The following is a 22,059-nucleotide window of genomic DNA, read 5'->3' on the forward strand; positions in this document are numbered from 1 at the left end:
AAACATACTGAATGAAATGTAGGCAAGTTGTATGATGAAATTACTTAAATGTAACAAATGAGCATTTTCATCTCAATACAGATACATTTCAATCAAAATATATGTCCATGTATATTTTATATGTTATGGTGTAAACGATGTAGGAATTCCTCCCGACACGTGCATTCTGCATTTTCATCCCTGTAAGGTCTAAGCACGGTACTTAATTAACACTTCTCCACGTATCTACGCTAAGGCCTAAACTTTAACTTGGTCATACCAAGGAGTTATAACAGAATAACTCCTTGGTCATACCGGTCATCGCATTTGCTTATCTTTGAAACTTGAAACTTTCAAAAATTTCTACTTATAGGGACAATGATTGTTGTCACCTATATTACATTGCTTGTTTCCTTTTCTATGGAACTCGCCTTCCATTCATACAGGTATGTGTGCAGTAAAATAAAAACCGTAGTTTGGACCCGAGATCTATGATAATTATACAATCGGTACAGAAAAGTGAATTGAGCCATCAGATCACTAAAACTAAAATGTCTTCGCTCCTGTGTCATATTGGTTCTTACATGATTCTCACTGGATCCAATTTGAAAATATTTGTCTAAAGCATGCCAGAGGTGAAGATCCCAATGTTTTAACGTAAATAACACTAACATTTACACAGTAAGGATATGACATATGGCCTGCGTACCCATAATTTAAATCGCCGACCAATAAAAATATATACATTAACTCAGAAAAAATAACAATATTGTAATATCGTGCCCATTTTTTATACCAACTACTAGCCTGTATTAATGATGCATTACTCTTAATCAGCTCTGTAAAGTGTTAGGGAATTCCAAATTAACCCCAACTGGGTTACTTTTATTAGTCATATGTACACGCTTTTCATATTACTGTGGCAATACGAACACCACAGATTTAATCACCTGCGTATACCTGTATATGTCCATCTATGTACAAGCAAATTTCAACATTCGTAATGTACATTAATATTGTGTACATACAGTAAATCACTCGCAAAACTTGATCCAGCCAGTGTATTATTGGCTATTAGGCCTACCTGTTTTTGCCATATTTATCAATGTTGATGAACTATGGGTTTGTGCATCCTCTTTGTGTAAGCATAATTTAAGGTGTTGAATCTAAACTAAATATTCTTCAATTAGAAGAAGTATCAAATGCTGTAGGCCCTATTACTAACACTCCTACAACAGGCACAATATTTGATATTCAAATAAATGCTTTGAGATTGTACACACTATCATACATGCTGAATGATTATCTATTAGTTATGTAAAAGCATAATCCATAATTGCATAAAGTTAAAGGAACATACGAACCGAGCATCGGTGGATCGTGGATTCCCAGTAACACATGTAAACCACTTCTACTAGTTTCTTATACGACTGTAATAAATTCGACATGCCAAGGGATAAACTGATCATGGTATGGGTGTGGGGATATATGGAGGGCACAGGGTTGGAGATGGTATGGGTGTGGGGATATATGGAGGGCACAGGGTTGGAGATGGTATGGGTGTGGGGATAGATGAAGGGCACAGGGTTGGAGATGGTATGGGTGTGGGGAGATATGGAGGGCACAGGGTTGGGGATGGTATGGGTGTGGGGAGATATGGAGGGCACAGGGTTGGAGATGGTATGGGTGTGGGGAGATATGGAGAGCACAGGGTTGGAGATGGCATAGGTGTGGGGGATAGGCTTAAGCCTCACAACAATGTAAGTCAAAATTAGAGTCCAATGAAAAGTACATGTTTAACTTTAATATATATTCTGATATTAATAGCGTGTTCTCGGGGTCTACATGTCACATGATGGGCATACAGTCTTTATTTGTTCATTCATGCTACACTGTACAGTACCGTAAGTAGGCCTATATTATATTTTAGACAATTTTCTGACAGGTGGCAGCACCAAGTAAAAAGATCTTTGGTGCAGTGTTTATAAGGAAGTTGCACTGGTTGCTTAACTTCTTTATGGAATTTAGGATCACATGATGGCAACACATCATATTCTTTAACGGTATCTTGGAAATACTTGTAGTAACCATTTAATATACAGGCACGGTACAGCCAAATGTACCGGTATATGGCCGACTTATCGCTAGCGCGGTGACTTTTTGGAAACTAAGAAAGAAGACATTTCATTGGTTGAAATAAGTGGGGCTTAAGAAAAATTTGTTCGCGGTGCACACATAGTTATCAAACACCATGGCCCAGACCAAATTACGTAACTTCACACTAAAATGATTTACCTGAGCTGTTAAGTACACGTAATTCAAAATGTCGGAATGGAAATCTAGGATAAATCACATGTGGTCTTTTCGTACGATCTGTGAAAACATAGATGTCTAAGCTTTATAAGAAGTGTGTCAACATCATCATTCAAAGCCTCAAAGTTTTACTGTTGTACAGAACACTCTATACCAGCACCACCACCTCGCCATACATCTAGTATAATTTCTCTATACTTTCTTTTACCCACTTAAGTACAAAGGTGACTTAGAATTCAACCACCCCGCCCTATTACAGCGGTGTACACGTATGACCTCGATCAAAGGTCTGTCTGAACCATTCTTTCATTTTTACCTGCCTACCTTATACTAAAGTCGAAGTAAATTTACATTTTCATCTGGTCAGCACGTTTCTCTAGAAACCTGATAATTCTCGGGAGCTAGGAGGATGGTAGAATCATGGCATACTTTCCAAGTGTCAACTTTTTCCATGCAATGCCTATTTTTCTGTTTATCAACAGGAGTTAAACGTCGCCATTAAATCCCAACGTCATGATATTTTAGTCGATTTACTTTGAGGGTCCTATTTGGAATTTCCGTTACCCATGAGAGCGTCTTTTCATTTCCTGTGGTGCGTGAAACGTGCTCATTACTTAGCAAGACTAAAAAAAACATCTTGGTACTCTTGAATGCGCCTTTTTTTCGTCCATTGTGAAATGAGGTTGTTGGGATCCTCTATTTTGTGTTTGAATAAAGCAAACGGTCCTTTTTGTATAAAGTTTTGCACGTCATTCAAAGTCTATGACGGAAGTATACTATCGCAGAAAACATAAAAGACCCGCATGAAGCTTTTTTTCCTGTTTTATCTTCTTTTTTATGTTGGGGCTACTGTAATGCGCGTAGACTTAAGGTACTCAGATAGAAGGGGCGTGTTTTAAGACTGATTTTGCGACAGCTGGCGGTAAAAGCAAATATAGGGTCTAGAAAAGATAGTGGAAACGGCTTAATACAGTGGGTAGTACTGTAATAAAAATTTCAATCAAATTATTGTGAACACAGAAAAGTGCCTTTAAGTGCATTTGACTCATGCGCTGAATATTTAAACTTAGTTAATGTATAATTTATTCCTTTTCAATGTACCAGTGCTGTTGTAATAAGCCCTGTAAATATCTATTGCGGAGATTCAGAGGGTTGTTAGAAAACTCGACTTTTCTGCTAAACGGTAGTTACAAATGAGTGTAACCAGAGGGCATCAGAGGGTAATTTTGAAAAGAAATGAGCATCTGCCACACAGAAGTAGCCTCGTCCTGCCATATTATATGAACCATAAGTATGGCACATTAGATACATATAGCTGTAAGCCTATCAAAGAAAATGTGTCATCCCTCAGTGTATTGAATTATCTACAATTGTAATAAGTATTTTAAACAGCGTATACACTGTAATTGATATTATTAAACACTGTATAAGTAGTAATCCATAGTGATGTATAACTATTTATTTATTTATTTATATATTTGTAGTATAGAGGGCTAACAAATGTAACTGTCACATTTAATGCTCGAATAAATTATAATTATTATATAACCGCGTTTGGCAGTGGTTCTCTCCCTACCCAAAAACCCCCTGGGTAAGAGCCACCATCCACCCCATTTTCAGCTGCCTAGCACTCGTTGGGTGAACATTCCCAGACGCAGTAGAGCTACACTCGAGGTTCCGATTGAGAGGACTTGTTCTCTCTGGCAGGTTCACTGGGGCGGTAGTAAAAGCAGTTGGTTGGTGTCGCAGGGTTTACGCCGTGTCGGGACCCTTAGCAGGTGGCTGAACGGAGAACGGGAAGTTGGGCTCTCCCGTGGGTTTCTGCCGTGAGAGAACCCTAAGTAGGTGATTGGTCAGAGAGTTGTGCCGTGTCATAACTCTAGGCAGGTGGTTGGACGGAAAACGGGAAGCAAACTGTCCCGAGGGTGTGCGCCGTGCCGGCACCCTAAGTCGTTGAACTGAAGGAGGGAAGTCTACCGCTTAGACTATCTCGATGGTGCGCACTACCCTCTAACAGGGCGACTGATAGATTTTTACGGATATTCACAGATATGTCTCTAGCTAGATAGATTGTCATTTTAACTCTAAGTCACCCTGTACCACCCTGAGCTTCAGAGCTAACTTGACACTAACCTTTTCACTGTAGCCTATATCTCCATCGTGTCAAGTAACCTCTGACGAAAATAGTTTGACCTAGTTTATATAAGCCAATCAAATCCATGTTTCAAAATTTTTCACCAAAGTTTGGTGAAAACGCTGATTGGTTGACCGTCAATCGGCAATCCTCGGCTGATTCCGCAAGCTCCATACTAACAACAAAGTTATTGTCGAGTGCGGAGACATCCGAGTAGTTCCGAGTGTATTACCGTACACAAAGAAAGCAAGGCGAGTGACTACGAAAAAGAATGTGTTAAGTTATCTCTTGATTCTTTGCAAAATATGAGTAAATCGGAATTGAAACCATAGGGTCTAGCAGTTTGAGGCCCTGCATCATTATCTACTGAGAGACGATGTTATTTGCGTGCTGCCCACAGGTTACGGCAAGTCCCTGATATTCAGCCTTAACTTTGATTGGTCCGGATTTGAACAAAGCGCGCTTTGACTCGTTCGCGTTCATTGGCTAGATCGTTTAATGAGTCATTGAGTGCGGGCTTTTAAATTTGATTGGCGGGCGGCGGAGGCAATCGAATCTGGTCAGAGGTTACTTGACACGATGAAGATAGGCTACAGTGAAGAGGTTAGTGTCAAGTTAGCTCTGAAGCTCAGGGTGCCCTGTACAGAAATGCCATCTGAAAGCAATTATCTTTGCCCGCGCGCAGAGGGCTTTATTCTCGCTCTGCTTGAGCTGCGCTTCGCGACGATGTGCTAACTGCACGTTACGCAACCTGTCTAGGCTCTGCTGTCTGCAAAAACCAGTCACGTGGTTGGAAGGGGTTTCCCGAAGTGAGCCGTATCCCACAATTCCGTACTGCAGCTTTAAAAAAATGGCGGCTATCACGCCCGGTGTTTCCTTAAATAAACGTACCGGTCGGTACGTCAATTAATTTTTCAAATTTCTTCCCATCGGTACGCTCCATTTCCACCCAGTACGCTTATTAATTTTTCAAAAATCTACCACCCGGTATGTTTATTAAATACCTATCGTACCGGTGGGAAAATATACAAGTAGGCTACAAGTCAAGTTTTTTATTTTCCTAAATTTAAGTATAATGAGAAGAAATATCGGTGCAGCTACTGTTCGACATACGCACTGGAAAGTAGGTCAAGCTGAAGTCGCTCTCTGAACACTACGATACCTGCGTCATCTGATTTCAGTTCCTATAAATAGACGTACTTTCTCCTCAACAGTGACAACTACTCATGTATATCGATCGAATGATGTAATGTCGCAAGGTGATAGGATCATATTTATAGCTAAGAAGGTCATTTTAAGTGCAGCAAAGAAGTTGTGTCTGTTTTCAAACGTCAATTATTTCATGCCGATTTATGATATAAACGATGTTAAATCACACTTCTATGTAAGTTTAACCCTTAGGAGTTTACAGGTATGCAAAACAAACCTTATATCTGAGAATAAATTTACTTTGAATAACGTCTCCGTATGACTATCGGAGGCGGCTTAGGTGCGATATATCTGGGTCTTCGGACCCTGGCGATTATTAAATTTAACTCACGGCAAATTTTTTTATTTTTTGAAAATAAATTAGATATCCTGTTCTTAAGATAAATAAATTATAATACTGAGTGAATTTTACCTGGTGAAAGTTTTTTTAACACTGATAAATAGCTAGTTTTTTTCCTCTTCTTTATTTTTATTTATTTATTTCATTTTTTTTTTTTTTTTTTTGGGAGGGGGGGGGGGGGGAGGAGTGGTGTGAAGGTTTTTTCCGGGCAGTACTTTTATTCCATCCAGTACTTTTATTAAATTTCGAGATTTTTTTCCACCCAGTACTTTTATTCCATCAGAACTTGAGATTTTTCCACCCAGTACATTTTATTCCAACATACACGTCCTTCCCACTGACTGCAGCACTCACCGCTTCAAATTGATATTCTGTCAGCCCTTCGAAATTCCAAAATTTGCTTACTATCCGATCTGCTTCTTCACGCTCCATACCGTAACAATGCTTTCAGGCTGCTACTGCACCAGTATTTATACCTCTGCAACTACTTCAGGGGATTCCACAGTTAGCTGAAGTAATAAGCTATTCACTGGGGGCTATTTTTATCTGTGTCAGAAGAGCAAGTGATTAAGGTCAGAGCAATTAACTGTCTTGATTGCTGTCACGCAGACTTGGACTGGACCTGCCAAGTGGCAGTGCCTGAGCAGTTATGCAAACAATTACCAGCCATGTAATCAACCTTGAGATTTCTGTACAGGGTGACTTAGAGTTAAAATGACAATCTATCTAGCTAGAGACATATCTGTGAATATCCGTAAAAATCTATCAGTCGCCCTGGTAGAGGGTAGGTGCGCACCGTGTTGGCACCTGTAGCTGTGGGCCGGTAGAAGAGGAGCCACTGCTGTCACAGTCTCCCACCGATTGGAAGTTTATGCAGAACTAAAACTGGACATTAACTGAATATATCCAAGGGACACATATTTAACGTGGACTTAAAAGACTATAACAGAATATCAGACTGGGCATTATTCTCCCATTGCATTTTTGTTGGATTTAAATAAACATTTTGAACAACTTTTACATCAGCAGTTTGTTTCTTGGATTTGAACCTTTAAAACAATGACGAATCCCTTTTAAATACTGTACGGACTGAAGTACCAACGTAAAATCCGTTGTACAGTACTACTATTGATTTGGCCATTGGGATAGAACTATAATTTAACTATTCAAAGTTCTAATTTCAAGAAAGAAATATTAGTGTGATATACTGTCTCAGAAACATAAGGGGGTGGGGTCAAAAAAACCCTGACCGCCCCTCTAAATCCGCCACTGCTATCTACAGTGGGCCTACATATAGAGGGTTAATATGGTCAAAATAATAAACGATTTTTAGTCCCATATCCTATTTATCTCACTAAACTGAGACTTAGGTTTTATCTTAGGGTACAATCTAGAGACGGTTTTAGTTTTTATAGTTTTTATCTATCATGCAGTTAATCTTTTTTTTTTTTTTTTTTTTTTTGTCTTTGGCAATTTTCATTAAATGTTTATTTATTTATTTATTTATTTATTCAGGTTTTTCATTTTATATATATTCATTCATTTCATTTTTTATATATTTATCATTGCTTTTAATGTATTCATTTATTATTTATTTCTTCTTTTTCTTATAGGCCTACTCTATATACCAGTATACTGTAGCCTACATGTACATGTAGGTCCTTCTGATATGATACATAAATATGTTACTAACAGCTAATTTGTCCTTTACTCCTAGCTAATAAATCTTTGCATTTGATCTAGTATAATGCAAAATGATACGATAGCATATGGCCTATAGGTGGTGCATATAAGCAGTACTTTGAACCAAGGAGTTATAACAGATATAACTCCTTGTTTGAACGAATATATATTTTGATTCGTTCAAAGTGAAACATCCCGTTTCAAAGCGAGGTAATGCCCTTGACCTTACAAGCAGCTGTGTCCAATATGGCGGACACCAACAAGGTTACGAGTAAACAAAGAGTGAAATATTATCGTCTACATGAAGGGAGCTCTTGTTTGAAGATTGGCACTGTCAGCCTTTGACATGTATGATGTAAGGTAAATATGGGAGTAAGCGTGAGTAAAAGTAACACAGCACCAGCGAAGAGACAGGACGTTTTCATACACGGGAATGTTCCTAACCCTCAGCATTACGCTAATGCTCGGCAGAATGACTGGCTGGCAGCACAAGAGCAACAGAGGCGGCAGCAACTGGCCTGGCAGCAGGCGCAGTGGTACCAACACATGCAACACATACAGCAACAGCAACAGAACCTAAACAGACTGCACCAACGGCAGCAGGAGAACGTCTCACCTCAGGCTACAGAACCGTGGCAAAATGCTGCCACGGAGATTGTCGTGGAGAGCATGGGGGAGGTTATGGCGCGAGAAGCCTCAGGGGAGGAAAAGGAACAACCCCTACCAGAGGCCGAGTATGGGGATTTTAATCTAGGAATAACGGTAAAGATGACTCACAAATTTCTTGGATTAATTTCTTTTATTCGTAATGACAATTTACATTTGTACAATGTACATTCACTTACTGTACTGGGCAGTACTAAACTGCACTGTATATATATGACATTGCACTGGTTGTACTGTACTTTTTTTCACGATAAAAATTTACAGTCTGTAAATCAAAGCAGACCGAGTTAAGTTTTTTCTGAAAGCTTAGCTTACATTCCAGTTTAAAAGTTTTTGTGAAACAATGACCCCAGGGGTATAGTTTCTCATCTAACAAGTCTCACCATACTAATTTTTTAGAGCAATATTTGAATTAAGATACTTGTATATGTAAATGCAGGGTATATCTACTAGTAATTTATGATGTGCACCCATTGAGTTATTTATCAAAGTTATTATATTAATTTGTAATTTAAATTTTATTCTGTCCACATATATTGATTTATTGTGTCAATTAAGAGCCCTCCTTATTGATTATTTCCCAGCCTATGGATGCTGTTATTGCCACACTTGCAAATCTTGGAGGCAGGTTGTTTGAAGACCCTGATTTCCCAGCTACCAGTGCTTCTCTCACCTACCTTGAGAATCCACCTGCTGCTAGTCGCCAGGTTGTATGGCTGCGTCCTAAGGTATAAAATTATGTAAATAATATCTGGATGAGCTGTTTTATATGAGGGTCACCAACATTAACTTTCCTGATATATACCCCGTTCACACTACAGTTGCCAAAATGCGCATTTCTATAATTCGGATTTTTCGTAAGGAATCCGATTCGGTATTGCGTTCACACTCGCTAAGCGAATCCAAATCCCACGTTGAAAATTTCAGCAGGTTTAACTTCCTGTTTTGAACACTCGCGCATGCGCCGCACAGGAAATCTTAAAATATCAACAAAAATTTGTGACGACAAATGCAACTCAAAAGACATTCCAGCATTCTTGAGAAGTATAAGGTGGCAAAATAAGTTTTTTTCCTCATGTTGTAGTGAGTGGTGGCCTCCAAATATGTTTGGTGCAGTCGCTAAAGTAATAAACCAGCGTTCATAGATACCCGCACTTATCTGCACACATGCGCAGTAAGATCTGTACAGGTGTCGATTCCGGTAAGTTATCTGGATCGCGCTTAGAAATCCACCTCGCTTGCAGGATTTTGAAAATGCGCATTTTCAAAATCCTCTTGCGTTCACACTACTGCATTTATTCGAATTGTGACCTAATTCGCAACTTATCCGGATAACTGAGCGTAGTGTGAACGGGGTATTAGTACATACTACCTTGGAATCCCTTGAATATATTTAGATCATTTCTTTCCGGTGTATAAATATCAAGATTAAGACATGTTTCTCCTTGGTTTTACAAACAAACATAATAAGATGCTTTGCTAATTTTCAATCTTAAGTCACATAAAGTAAAAAGAGGCAATTTTGTAAAAAAAAAAAAAAAAAAAACTTAGCATAGAGATCTAAAAAATTAAACATCCTATTTTATTTGCCCTCATTCTTGTTCTTGTTAGAGTACATACTTCCTCACTTAAAACCAGTTTTGGGTCTTTTTTTTTTTTCACTTTTTCCAGAGCAATTTATATTTTTCTATATAAAGAGTTTAATTTTGCTCATTCTTTTTTTATTTTAAAACCTTTTAAAAGGTGTATAATAATAATATTTGACTTGTTTAATCCTGAAAAGAGGAAAAAAATAATAATGATTGGTTATAATTGTAAAACTTAAGCAGACTTTCCTTTTCAAAAAGTTTTATTTTCTAGGACATAGTTGGCCCAGGTAAACAGCCCCAGTTAATTAAAGATGGGATCAGTAGGTCAGATATTGACCAAGGTTCTCTGGCAGACTGCTGGTTCCTTTCTGCATGCGCCGCAGTGTCTGCACGACAAAAGTTCATGAAAATTGTAAGTAAGGAAAAATTGAAAGCAAAAAAAAAAAATTATTTAATTATAACAGCGCTTCATGTAAAAGAGAGGGAGATTTATTTCCACATTGTCTAATTAATTCAGTCATTCTTAAATATTCAATTTCAATTAATTTTTATTTATTTCATTTTTATTTGAATTAAATTTGATATTTGAAGCGTTTCAAAATGGCTACTTCTTAGGTTTTTCTAAAATAAATATATGATTTTATTTTCAAATAAATAAAGTACAGATGTAGAATTTTAAATTTTACATTAAAATGTGTTCTTTTATTATTGTTATTATTATTATTATTGTCAATGTTGTTATTGTTGTTTTACAGTTACCATTATTATTATTATTTTTATTATTTATTTATTTTATTTTATTATTATTATTTTATTATTATTATTATTATTTTTTTTTGCTTTAATTAATTTTTAACATTGCAGTTCATAATCCTCCCTCTGTCTCTTTAGATTATCCCTGATAACCAAGTATTAACTGGTCCAGAATACCGTGGAATAGTCTGGTTCAGATTCTGGAGGTTTGGAAAATGGTACAATGTCTGCGTTGATGACCGCCTGCCCACCAAGAATGGCAAACTGTTCTACGGAAGCTGCGATGATTCTGAGGAGTTTTGGGTGCCACTGCTGGAGAAGGCATATGCCAAGTATGTCATTGTGATTCTGACCTGTTAATATAATTGAATCAGGGGGGAAATGGTGGGGAAATGCTTTAATGTCCTATTTTTTTATTTTTGTTTATGTGCTTGTTTATTTGTTTATTTATTTTTTAATTTATTTTTGGGGCGTTAGATAGGTATTATAGAAGGTTTTTGGACTGACGAAGGCTTCTTGTATACCCAGTATACTATGTTACTGATAACTAAGTATTATTATTATTATTATTATTAATATTCAGACTCCATGGCTCCAATGAAGCACTGTGGTGGTCATATTATTGTTCATATTTCAGACTCCATGGCTCCTATGAAGCACTGTGGTGGTCATATTATTGTTCATATTTCAGACTCCATGGCTCCAATGAAGCACTGTGGTGGTCATATTATTGTTCATATTTCAGACTCCATGGCTCCTATGAAGCACTGTGGTGGTCATATTATTGTTCATATTTCAGACTCCATGGCTCCTATGAAGCACTGTGTGGTGGTCATACAATGAATGCACTGCTGGATTTGACTGGTGGTCTGGGAGAGAAATACGAGGTGGCTCTCAAGGCAGAAGAGTACCAGAAGTTGTTCCTGAAGATACTACATGCACACAGATCTGGGGCATTTATTTGTGCTTCCAAGAGGGTAAGTACTGGAGAAATTTACATGCATACAAGCAGGGATCGGGATTCTGGATGAACCAATTATTTCAAACAAACAAACAAACAAAAATGGATTTGGCAGTGGTTTGGTAAGTAGGAAATTTTACAATGGACCCTTGGTACAAAAAACCTTATGTTGATGTTTTATGCTCAAACATTGAACATAATGTGGGAGTGTAAATTTTTCTCACTTTAAAAACATCCCTTATATTCTGCTTTTGTGTTTGTTAAACGTGATATGTCTGACAAGCAAAAATAAAACTTGTCTCATTACCCTGTGCTGGTTAACCAACTTCATGTTATCAGTTTGTCTGACCTAAGTGATGCATTTTGGTATCATTATGAAAACAAAATGGGAAAAATCAGTTAAAATTATTATCATTTCCATTTTTTTTTTTTTTCATTTATAACATACATGTAAATAACATTGATATTCATTATTATTATTATTATTATTATTATTATTATTATTATTTACATTTTCAAATGTACACTGACCGATTTGGAGCATACAGAGAACCCAGTCATCATGTAGAAGTTAGTAAAAATTATTTCTTCAGATATAAGGGACTGGGGCAGACAGAAAGCCTCGCAAATAAGTACAATATTTAAAATTCTTATTATCTTCAGGTCCAGGGACAGGGGCAGACAGAGGAGGTGGACAAGGAAGGCCTGGTGTCAGGACACGCATATACTATCACCAATGTTGTCATTGTAAGTCTTGTCTTTGTCGTTAATAGTGGTTCTTATTGTTGTGACCTTGAGGGCACGATATAGTGTTTTGTGTTTTACACTGCACATTGTATGCAAGTTCATTTAAAGTTATTTTATGATATAATACAATATACATGTGTTAATTTGAGTGTTGTATATCAGAAAGATAAAATGGTTAAAAAGATCTGGAATAAACCTACTGATAATAAGTGCATTTATAAATGGATACAATGAAGTTAATAATCATATTTACAACAAATATAAGGAAAAGTGTCTTTCAAAAGAAAATGAAATAAAATGGAATAAAATTTCTATAGAGTTCTAAAATGAACAGAATAGAGACCTGTAAGGATTTTTTAAATTTAAATGTATTTATTTAGTGAGTCTTTGAGTGGGAGTAGTGTTTGGGTTGGAAATTGGATTTTTAAATTTTATTATTTTTATTTTATTTATTTATTTATTTTTTTTTTTTTTTTTTTGGATTTTCAATAATTAAATCATACAAATACCTAAACAAGCCACTTTTATCTATTTCTCCTGACCAGTTAAAGCAGGGTAATGGACTGGCACACCTAATCCGTGTCCGTAACCCCTGGAACAGCGCCACAGAGTGGAATGGAGCCTGGAGTGATGGGTGAGAACAGATAAAAGATTTTCATCACTTGATGAATTAAATTTAATTATTTATAAATGATATTTATTTGATAAATATATATCATTGATTTTTGTCGTTGTTTTTTTTCTTTTCGTCTATAATTAAAAAAAAAAAACTTTCATGTACATTTTATATATTCATTTTAATATTATATTATATTAAAGGCATTTCTCTTTTTCAGACATGAGTTTTGGAATCTCATTGATAAGTCAGTAAAAGAGAAGCTTGGCCTCACACATAAAGCTGATGGGGAGTTTTGGATGGACTACCGTGACTTTGCTCAAAGATTTAGTATTATCAACATATGCAGTGCAGGACCAGACTTTGATGGGGATGGAATACCAGATCAGTATGGTGAGTTCAAGATTTTTTTTAATAAAAAAAATGTTTATCACAATTTTCTTGGTAATTGTTTTATAATATGAATTGATTTTTTTTTTCAGTGTACGAAACCGATTTGATTTATAGTTATTGGAGTGTTGCTTGAAAGTACACTACTATTGATAATCTGTGTATTTTCCCATACTAGTAAATCGGTGACTTTATTGAAAAGGGGCTATAGAGTAAATATAGTTTTAGGAACAGGGTATTTATTTATTTATTTATTTATTCATTTATTTATTAGATGTCTGTTTATTCATTTATTAAGAATGTGTGGATGACCTTCCATAAATATTTTCACTTGTTCATACCGGTAGGTCATGTTGTGATGGCATTTGGAAACTGGGTAGCAGGACAAACAGCTGGTGGACGGAGAACCCTTGAAACTTACACCACAAATCCTCAGTATCTTCTTCATGTCACTCACACAGGTAGGCCTACATGTACACTAGATATGTCACTTTATGTCACTTATGCAGGTAGACTGTACTGGTTATTTGCTACTTCTAGTTACATGGTCATTTTCAAGTACTGTCGATAGTATGCTATACCATTTAATCAATCTGCTATCTTTAAACAGAAATAAAACTTCACTCATTTAATTTCTGAATTTTGGGGGTTATTACGTTGTGAATGATATGTTATATTGCCTTGTTCGGCTGTTTTGTTGTAAGCCAGTCTATAGAAAATGTAGCACTCTCAGCAATATAACTGGACTATTTTTGAAATGAAAATGCTGCACTAAATCTTACAGATTTTGTGTATATTGTAATGGCACCTTTGTAAATAAACATAACATAGCCACTTAGCAGTATTATTTATTGCAATGTTATTGTTCTATTTTCAGTTATGTTTTTACACCTTTGAAAATAAATGTTATTTAAATTGTCATTAAAATATCATTGTTCTTTGCAGATAATTTGAACACAGGTGCAGTACTGTTGTCTTACTACTGTTATTTATTGTTATATAATTGTTACATTTTCAGATAACTTTAATGGTGATCCTACTGTGGACAGATGCAGTATTGTCATTTCACTGATGCAAGAGTACAGGATGTCTTCTAGAACAGAGATTCCTAAAGCACATTACATAGGCTTCCATTTGTACAGTGTAAGTCATACAGTATTTATTTATTGTCCATTTTGAGAAACCCCTGTTTAGATTTACCTAAACTGGAACAGATTAATACCCCCTTTACACTGGATGGCGTCCTTTCTGCGACCATGAAATTTGGCATCGCTGTGGTCTTACTAAGGAGGCACGAGCATCAAATGGAGTCATACTGCTAGATGCAGAAAGGACGCCATCCAGTGTAAAAGGGGGCTTTTTATATATATACAAGGAATGTTAAGTAGGGGATAGAGTCTTTAATTGATATGTAATCTAGCTGTAAGTGCCCTTTAGTGTCAGAAAGTTGGTCATGATCCTAATCAATATATAATTTGCTCTTGTTTCAATATTATCTGCTTAGGCTTCTTAAAAAAAGGACATGGGAAGACATATAGCAGGCAGTTTTGTCATGTAAAATATGTACTGAAGTTATAATAATAATAATTATTATTATTATTTATTATTATTATTATTTTATCCATCCCAACTACTTTTCGATTCAATAAAAACGTTCTTGTGAATTGATAGCCAAGGCTTATATATTACATCAAATAGCTTATGCCTACCATTTCATACTTGAATGCCTTTGTTTGGCATAGAAGATACCCTTGGTAACCCCCAACTCCTAAACCCCTCTCCCCATATACTGCTACACGTACACCCCTTGATATCTTAGATCTGTCAGCAACAACTCTTTCCATTTTATCACCTAAAAATTCTCTCATATTTTTCTTCAGTTTTTATTTATTTATTTATTTCGACAGGTCAAGCCAGCAGATCCATATGCCAGGAAAGTTATCCCCATTGGTCTCGCTGAAAAGGAAGGTCCATATTTGAACTGTCGTCATGTCTCAGAGCGGTTTCACCTAAAACCCGGTTATTATCTCTTTGTGCCGAGCACATATGATCCCAACAAGGAAGGAACATTTCTCCTCAGGATATTTGGGGTTCACAAATTTGAATTCATAGGGTATGTAATTTAAATGTTGTATTGTTATTAGTTCTTTTATATTCATTTATTTAACATTTAATTGTTTAACAGAATGATGCCATAGAACTTTAAATTAACTTGAATGGGGTATAAAAATTTATTTTTATTTATTTATCTTTTATTTATTTATTTTTTTTTTATGTGTGTGTGTGTGTGTAGCCAGTCTTATCATTTTCTTAATTGACAGTTTATTAGTTAGTATGACATATACTGTAACACTGCTGTTTTGCGTTCTGAAACATTTTAAGAGAGAGGGGTGCAACAACAAATGTCATATATTACATTTGAGAAATAATCACTTCATATCTTCATTAGGTGACAGTTTTTGTTGTAGACATGTAACATGGTATATTGACAAGCTGTTTAGTTTTTAAGCATGTTTAACTTGTTAAAAATAATGTCTTCAATTCATTTTAGGCCATTGCAACACTTGCCCAATAATGACTGACAGGAACTTACATCCTTGACCCAAAGTTGAGTTTTCAAGATAATCAGAGGTTCCCAGACCAGAGTGCCCTCCATCTACATAATTCCTTAATTTATCTATTTATTAGTAATTCTGATAATTGATCTTTGCAAATATAAACACTTTCATCGTGTCCAATCTGATAGCTTTCAGGGATGTTAAACAGTGGCAATAGTGTAATGAAAGAAAGCAATTTTAGATGTGAAGCAAGATTTGCTTACTGCAGTAGATAGGATACTAGTACTCTGCTTTGCCACCAGGTGTCATGCTAGTCAACTGATCAAATTGCGGGGCATGAAATAATGGTAAATTTTTGCTGAAATTATGGCAATTTGTGGAGCTCACTAGATCATTACAAAGTGGAAGTGTACCGGTACTCTGAGGAAGGCAGTAAAATTAGACATTAAATATATGTTATTATTGACTTGGCTGCTCATGATGTTAATACGGGGTAAGTTGTTTTTAACACTTTAGAAAAATCATATTGACCAATATTTTTACCTGTGATACATTAATTGTAATACCAGTCAGTTAAGCTACATAGGTCTGTTTAGAAAGGGCATTAAGTTTTTAAACTGTGATACATGTCATTTTTTAAATTTTCTATGAATTTATATGGAACAGAAACTGCAAGCATCATGTTTGTAGTATTTTTAACCCAGGTATATATACTAATTACTAGTATGTCCGTGAACTGTGATCAAACAAGCATTATTACGCATTTTGACAAACACTAACAGTATATTGTATACATGTATATCTATAGTGTACTTCTTTAGTTTTCTGCATCATTTTTTGTAACATTTTGATGGTATTTTTTTTTTACCAATTTATATATTGATTGATTTTTTATTGATAATCAGTCTCAAATGAGGCAGCTGTTTTGTTATTTGCTTTGTTTTTGTCATTTCAAGGTATGTACATGATCCATATGTGACAGTTATTGCTATTTCCATTCGACTTACTAAATAGGTAGGTTTTTAAAAATCATGTTCTTAAAAGAATATAGTCACCTGCATGGTAATTGGTAATGTTCAAAATTGACTATTTTGTGCAAGCGGACACTTAGTCTGTGTTGTTAAACCAAAGCTGGAGAACGTTTTCATTTTCAAATATATCTACCCAAACAGGCTGTCTTCGTTGATTTGTCATTAATTTACGTAGATTCTGTATATCTGAAATGATGCCACTGGCGATTTTGCGAAGTTTTTAGAAATAACTTTATTGGATATGTATCCAACGTCCATATGCAGTCATTAGTAAGTCAATTCTACAGATTTTAAGTAGCAGCAGCCTCTTTTTAGCATCTTTGTAGCAACAAAGAAACATTTTATTATAACAGTTTGATGTAGGAACCTATGGTGGGGGGCCGTAGAACTGCTCACAGAGATAATCTATGGGGCTTGTCTGGCTTCTCGAGGTGAACAAATTCAATATATTGACCCATGCTTGGAGACTGGGCGAGCAGGGAAAAGCCACCGGTGCCCGTTTTTGTCTTGATTTGGCCTCACTGACGGACCACTGTCCCAGTCCCACTGTGCTCTCTGTTTTCCTTTTTGTTTTCCTGGACAGATACGGACAGATACGGTTACCTTGGTCTCCGACTGTTTCAAATGGTCCGGAAACTGCAAGATGAAATAGAACACACAGAGAGTGAGCATAACATTGTGCAGTGGGAATTCCCTGGTTGGGACGACATGGAGAACGTACCCAATTTACTGGTAGATGTGGGGTACAAACAGTTTTGACATTCCCCCCACCCCCCCTACCCCCGGCAAAAATGGGAATTGCTGCAGTTTGAACTATTCGAAGCATTCTTTTGCATGTGGTCTGTCAATGTGAGCGTTGTTTTTCAACTTGGGAAGAAGGTAGGCCGGAATCTGCTTTTTTTTTTTTTTTTTTTTTTTTAGGGTTGCTTAATAGCTTCTGGTTTTGCTGTTTGTACCTGTATTTCAATTACACCCCAGCGATACTCACTGCAGCAACTTAGTAAATACAATGTATGTATTCGGTGGGTATTCATTGAATACTCTAAGTACATGTATCAATGAGCATTCTGGGAATTAGTATAGTTGACTTCTTCATAGATAAAAAAATCTAACTCCTGGTACCCATCAGCTAAAACGGATTCTTTATTGTTTATAATTAAGATAAGCAATCTCAGTATCAGTGAACGGCAGTGTTGTCATGCGTACCTTCCCGTTTCCGTCTATTAGCCAACCCAGCTGTACCCGGTAGAAAGGACGGCGCTCCAGTTTCTAAGGCGTCGCACTTGTTTCCTAGACATTGCCATTGAGGTACTTGGAAGTTGTTTTCCACAGTAAGCTGACACAGAAGCAAAACGATAGGCTGAAATTGAAACATAGGTTAAAGATACATACAAAATAAATTTTTTGTCACAAAAACCAACCAAATGCCAGCATATAGTTTCAAGTAGTATAACTAAGAGAATTACCAAAAGGCGTTGTTTAGTTTTACCCGAAAATGATGATTGAACAGATTTTTTCTGCTGGCATTCTAAGCTGTATATCAATGGGGCAGAAAGGAGCAGTCTAAAGGTATTTTATGGCTGATCGAATGATCTATTCAGTTTATTCCTTGGCATGTCAAATTTATTTGAGTCATATAAGAATCTAGTAGAAGTGGTTTACATGTGTTACTGGGAATCCACGCTCCACCGATGCTCGGTTCGTATGTACCTTTAAAAGTTGAATTATTTGGTTATGATAAATGTAGACAATGAAACATAATCAACGTATTTGAGGGCATTTAAGGTTAATGTCTACAGTTCAATTTCTATTTTCGCCTTTCTAAAAGCAGAATAAGAAATAAGTGTCGTTTTTCGTAGACGGCTCTGGCATCCAGAAACTAGCGTTGTTTTTCAAGAAAATAAACGACCACGTAAATAAATAATATTAGGTCGGAGGAAAATGCATGCGTACCCCTTGATGTGTCGCCAAGCTGTAGGATGAATTTTATTCAATTCAATTTATATATATATAACGGTGTGGAAAAATTTTAAAAACTCTATGTATTAAACTGCATTCTGGTGCATTTTAACTGTTATTTATTGCTCAATCAGAAGTCAGAAATTGTGGGTTCATTTTGCCATAAGTACAGTCATTTTTTAACACAACACGCAAATTGGCCTGGGGGATAGCTCCCTAAGGGAGGATGAGCTTTTTGGCATGAACTGAGTTGGGTAAAAACAGTGCACATTTGTAAACAGATTGTTGAATGATTGTCTAGTGGCCATGAGTGCATTTTCTCACAGAATTGATACCAACTTTGCAATTTTTTTTTTTACCTTTGCAATTATAATTATTATTATTATTTGCACCTCAAATCCCAGGGGGGGCAGCTGCCCCCCTGCCCCCCCGGAGGCTACGGCCCTGCATATATACATACCAAGAGAAAAAAAATACTTTTTTAAGATACAATGTGACCTCCATGGTATGCCATATTCAAAATCGTTGATAAAATTACGAACTACAGCTCAGATTTTTGGCTTAAAGTTCCCAATAGCTGAGTCACTGTAGACCTCACAGAGAATATGGATACTGAGAAAATTTTCTCCTAACTTACATGTATATAAATAAAATTGTATAATTTAAATTGCAAAAATGACTCACTGGCCTGGCACGTCCCGTTTGTCGATGGTACCGACGACAACGGGCAGAGACACGTATGCGTGGATCCGGTTATTAACGAAAACAGCGGATTCTGTACACATCTTGTATTATCTCCACAAGCCAGTGGCGGGAAAATAGTTCCATACCCCTCCGCTGAACAGGGACCGAATAGACTCGTGCTATTATCGTTTGTATACCCTGGAAATATGAACATTCATATCTGTAACTAATAAATCCAAATGGTTTTCATTCCTTTGCGCGATAACTGCCATTAAAAAAAATAATAAAATAAAATAAATAAATAAATAAATAAATAAATAAATAAAATAAAATAAAATAAAATAAAATAAAATAGGGATTTGCTATACCATGCAGTTACCGGTTACGTTTAGTTAAAATTACCAAAATTTAGAAAAATAACTGGCACTATGTTCTCTCACGGAATATTCAGGACCTTTATAGATAACGCCCTTTTTGTTGCTTTTCGAATATTATTTATCTTTTGATAGTCTTGAGCTTGACACCTCAACTCTGCAGTATGTATGTAAACCAGTTTGGGTCTTCGCTGCATTTACGTAGTGACATTTTGAGGGGCATGATGGTCAAAAGCTCTCAGCTCACTGTTCACTGGATAATGGCTTTTTATGTTGTCACTTTTAACAACAGCCACCAGCAACATATGATAAAGTCAAATCAAAATCAATCATCACCTCCAGCTAAAAAATGACCACTCAGCTTCGCGTCTTACACCACTACACGTCACTTCCAGTACAATTCTGATAAATTCCCCGTCTCCTCCGGTACCCCTTATTTGACCATTTCTCCAAATACAGAGAAATTATAGTGTGCTGCTGATAAAACGATATCAGTAGAAGACCAGATGTGGCTATCCCACTGAGCTTCCCTCCAATTTGTGGTATATCGATCATATTTCACTGTAAGATGACGAGCTGTAAAATCAAACAAAAAATTGATCTTATTCGCTTATGCTGTACGTTAAGCAATAGGCACATGATGCACGTCCGTTAATTTCGACAAAACGGTCATTTGTGAAGACATGGTTATCCTAACACAATCGTTTATTTAGAACACGTTAATTGTTTTTTTTTTTTTTTTTTTCTTGAAGTGTCACGTGGTGAAATTTCAAAATAATCTTGTAAATACCTGTGAGTCCCTCGATCTGTTGGCGGGTAACCGCTTGGTGTATAGTGCGAGTTGTCTCGTCGTGCTTCTGAAAGTGTCCCGTATTCACTTGTGCAGATCGAGTCTCACTTGTTTTAATAAAAAACCGCTTATCTCTTGAGAGGTAAACTCACTGGTTTGGATGCAACTAACTTATTAAATGTTAATTAACAGAGAAACGGTGCATTTCTTCTGCTTATCTCAGGGTGGTGATTATACCCATAATTATCCTCTACTGTGAATATGCTATGTCACATCGAAAATCATTACCATCCAATTTGCAGGTAGCGTGTACAGATATGTATAATTACCCCTTATCGTTTCACATAATGATCCTTGGCCATAGTGATGGTAATAATTAAACCTAGAGATAACTGTCTAGCCAATTCGTGGCTAACGATCTTTTTAATAAAAATGTTTCATCTACTTATTGACAAGAGATTTAAGCCTCTTCCTATTTTTAGAAACACCTAACCCTCCTGGCGTTAATGGAATCATGGCCGTACAACTTAATTTTGGTTTACTTTGTGACGCTTTTAAAAGTTATGTACCTCCCCTCCTTTTGTTGTGTTTAGCAACGGAATATAAGCCACACAATTAAAATTTCCATATTGATTTAATATTTTTGAAAATGTAAATGATTAACCGATATATCACATATACAATAAAACAAATAATATTCAAATGCGTTGATAAATAATGATTTTTTCAGGGTAAATACATTTATCCTTGGCTACATCCCTTGTTTTCACTTTTTAATATGGATACTGAAAATTCACGTTGTAGGCCTACAGTAGTAGACGTGCGCTTTCTTTTATTCTTTTTTTTTTTCAATTTTTACTTTTATAGTCTGTCCTATTTCTGGACATCTTATCTTACAGCATGTATAACAATTACCGTTATAAGCACTGCAGATTGGTGAAAAAAAGGCAATTCTAATTAAGTTGACAATCATTGATTTGTTATTAGTCTCGTTAGATGCTTCACACTGAGGAGAACGACGGTTTTTGACAAACAACTACCATCTTTGCTCGATTTCAAATTGAATAATCGTCTGTTTCTTTCACGTCTAAATGCAAGCTCGGTATAATTTTCTAAAAACCTTTCATTATAACGATACGGGCATGTGTTCATTGTCGAAATCACTCGTTGGAAAAAAAGAGAGAATAGCAGTCCTGGAAAGTCATAGTATGCTAGTGAATGCTGATGAGAATTTAATGACAGCCCTATTAACACGACGCTATTAAGTGATAAAACAGTGTAAT

General features: G+C 36.1%; 1 protein-coding gene and 1 long non-coding RNA gene across 3 annotated transcripts; one reads left to right on the forward strand and one right to left on the reverse strand.

Moving 5' to 3' along the window:
• The first annotated feature begins 7,874 nt into the window (after positions 1 to 7,874).
• LOC106163722 (calpain-B-like) lies at positions 7,875 to 17,112 on the forward strand. Its single transcript, XM_013541390.3, has 12 exons — positions 7,875 to 8,420; positions 8,909 to 9,052; positions 10,185 to 10,325; positions 10,805 to 10,998; positions 11,466 to 11,643; positions 12,291 to 12,374; positions 12,920 to 13,008; positions 13,211 to 13,383; positions 13,728 to 13,841; positions 14,399 to 14,523; positions 15,288 to 15,493; positions 15,932 to 17,112. Exons 1-12 carry the CDS (start codon positions 8,025 to 8,027, stop codon positions 15,960 to 15,962), a joined length of 1,875 nt encoding a protein of 624 aa, XP_013396844.3. The 5' UTR covers positions 7,875 to 8,024; the 3' UTR covers positions 15,963 to 17,112.
• LOC147761525 (uncharacterized) lies at positions 16,851 to 21,551 on the reverse strand. 2 transcript variants are annotated; one of them, XR_015334582.1, is made up of 4 exons: positions 20,777 to 21,551; positions 19,613 to 20,562; positions 18,176 to 18,329; positions 16,851 to 17,605 (listed from the first exon to the last, which is right to left on the reverse strand). It is a non-coding gene; the product is annotated as an uncharacterized LOC147761525 (long non-coding RNA). The 2 variants fall into 2 exon arrangements; XR_015334581.1 differs by lacking the exon at positions 19,613 to 20,562 and having other exon boundaries at positions 20,777 to 20,953.
• Positions 21,552 to 22,059: the final 508 nt, after the last annotated feature.

The sequence above is a fragment of the Lingula anatina genome, chromosome 5 (assembly GCF_051362555.1).
Source record: "Lingula anatina isolate TDL-2025a chromosome 5, LinAna3.0, whole genome shotgun sequence".
Classification (NCBI taxonomy): domain Eukaryota; kingdom Metazoa; phylum Brachiopoda; class Lingulata; order Lingulida; family Lingulidae; genus Lingula; species Lingula anatina.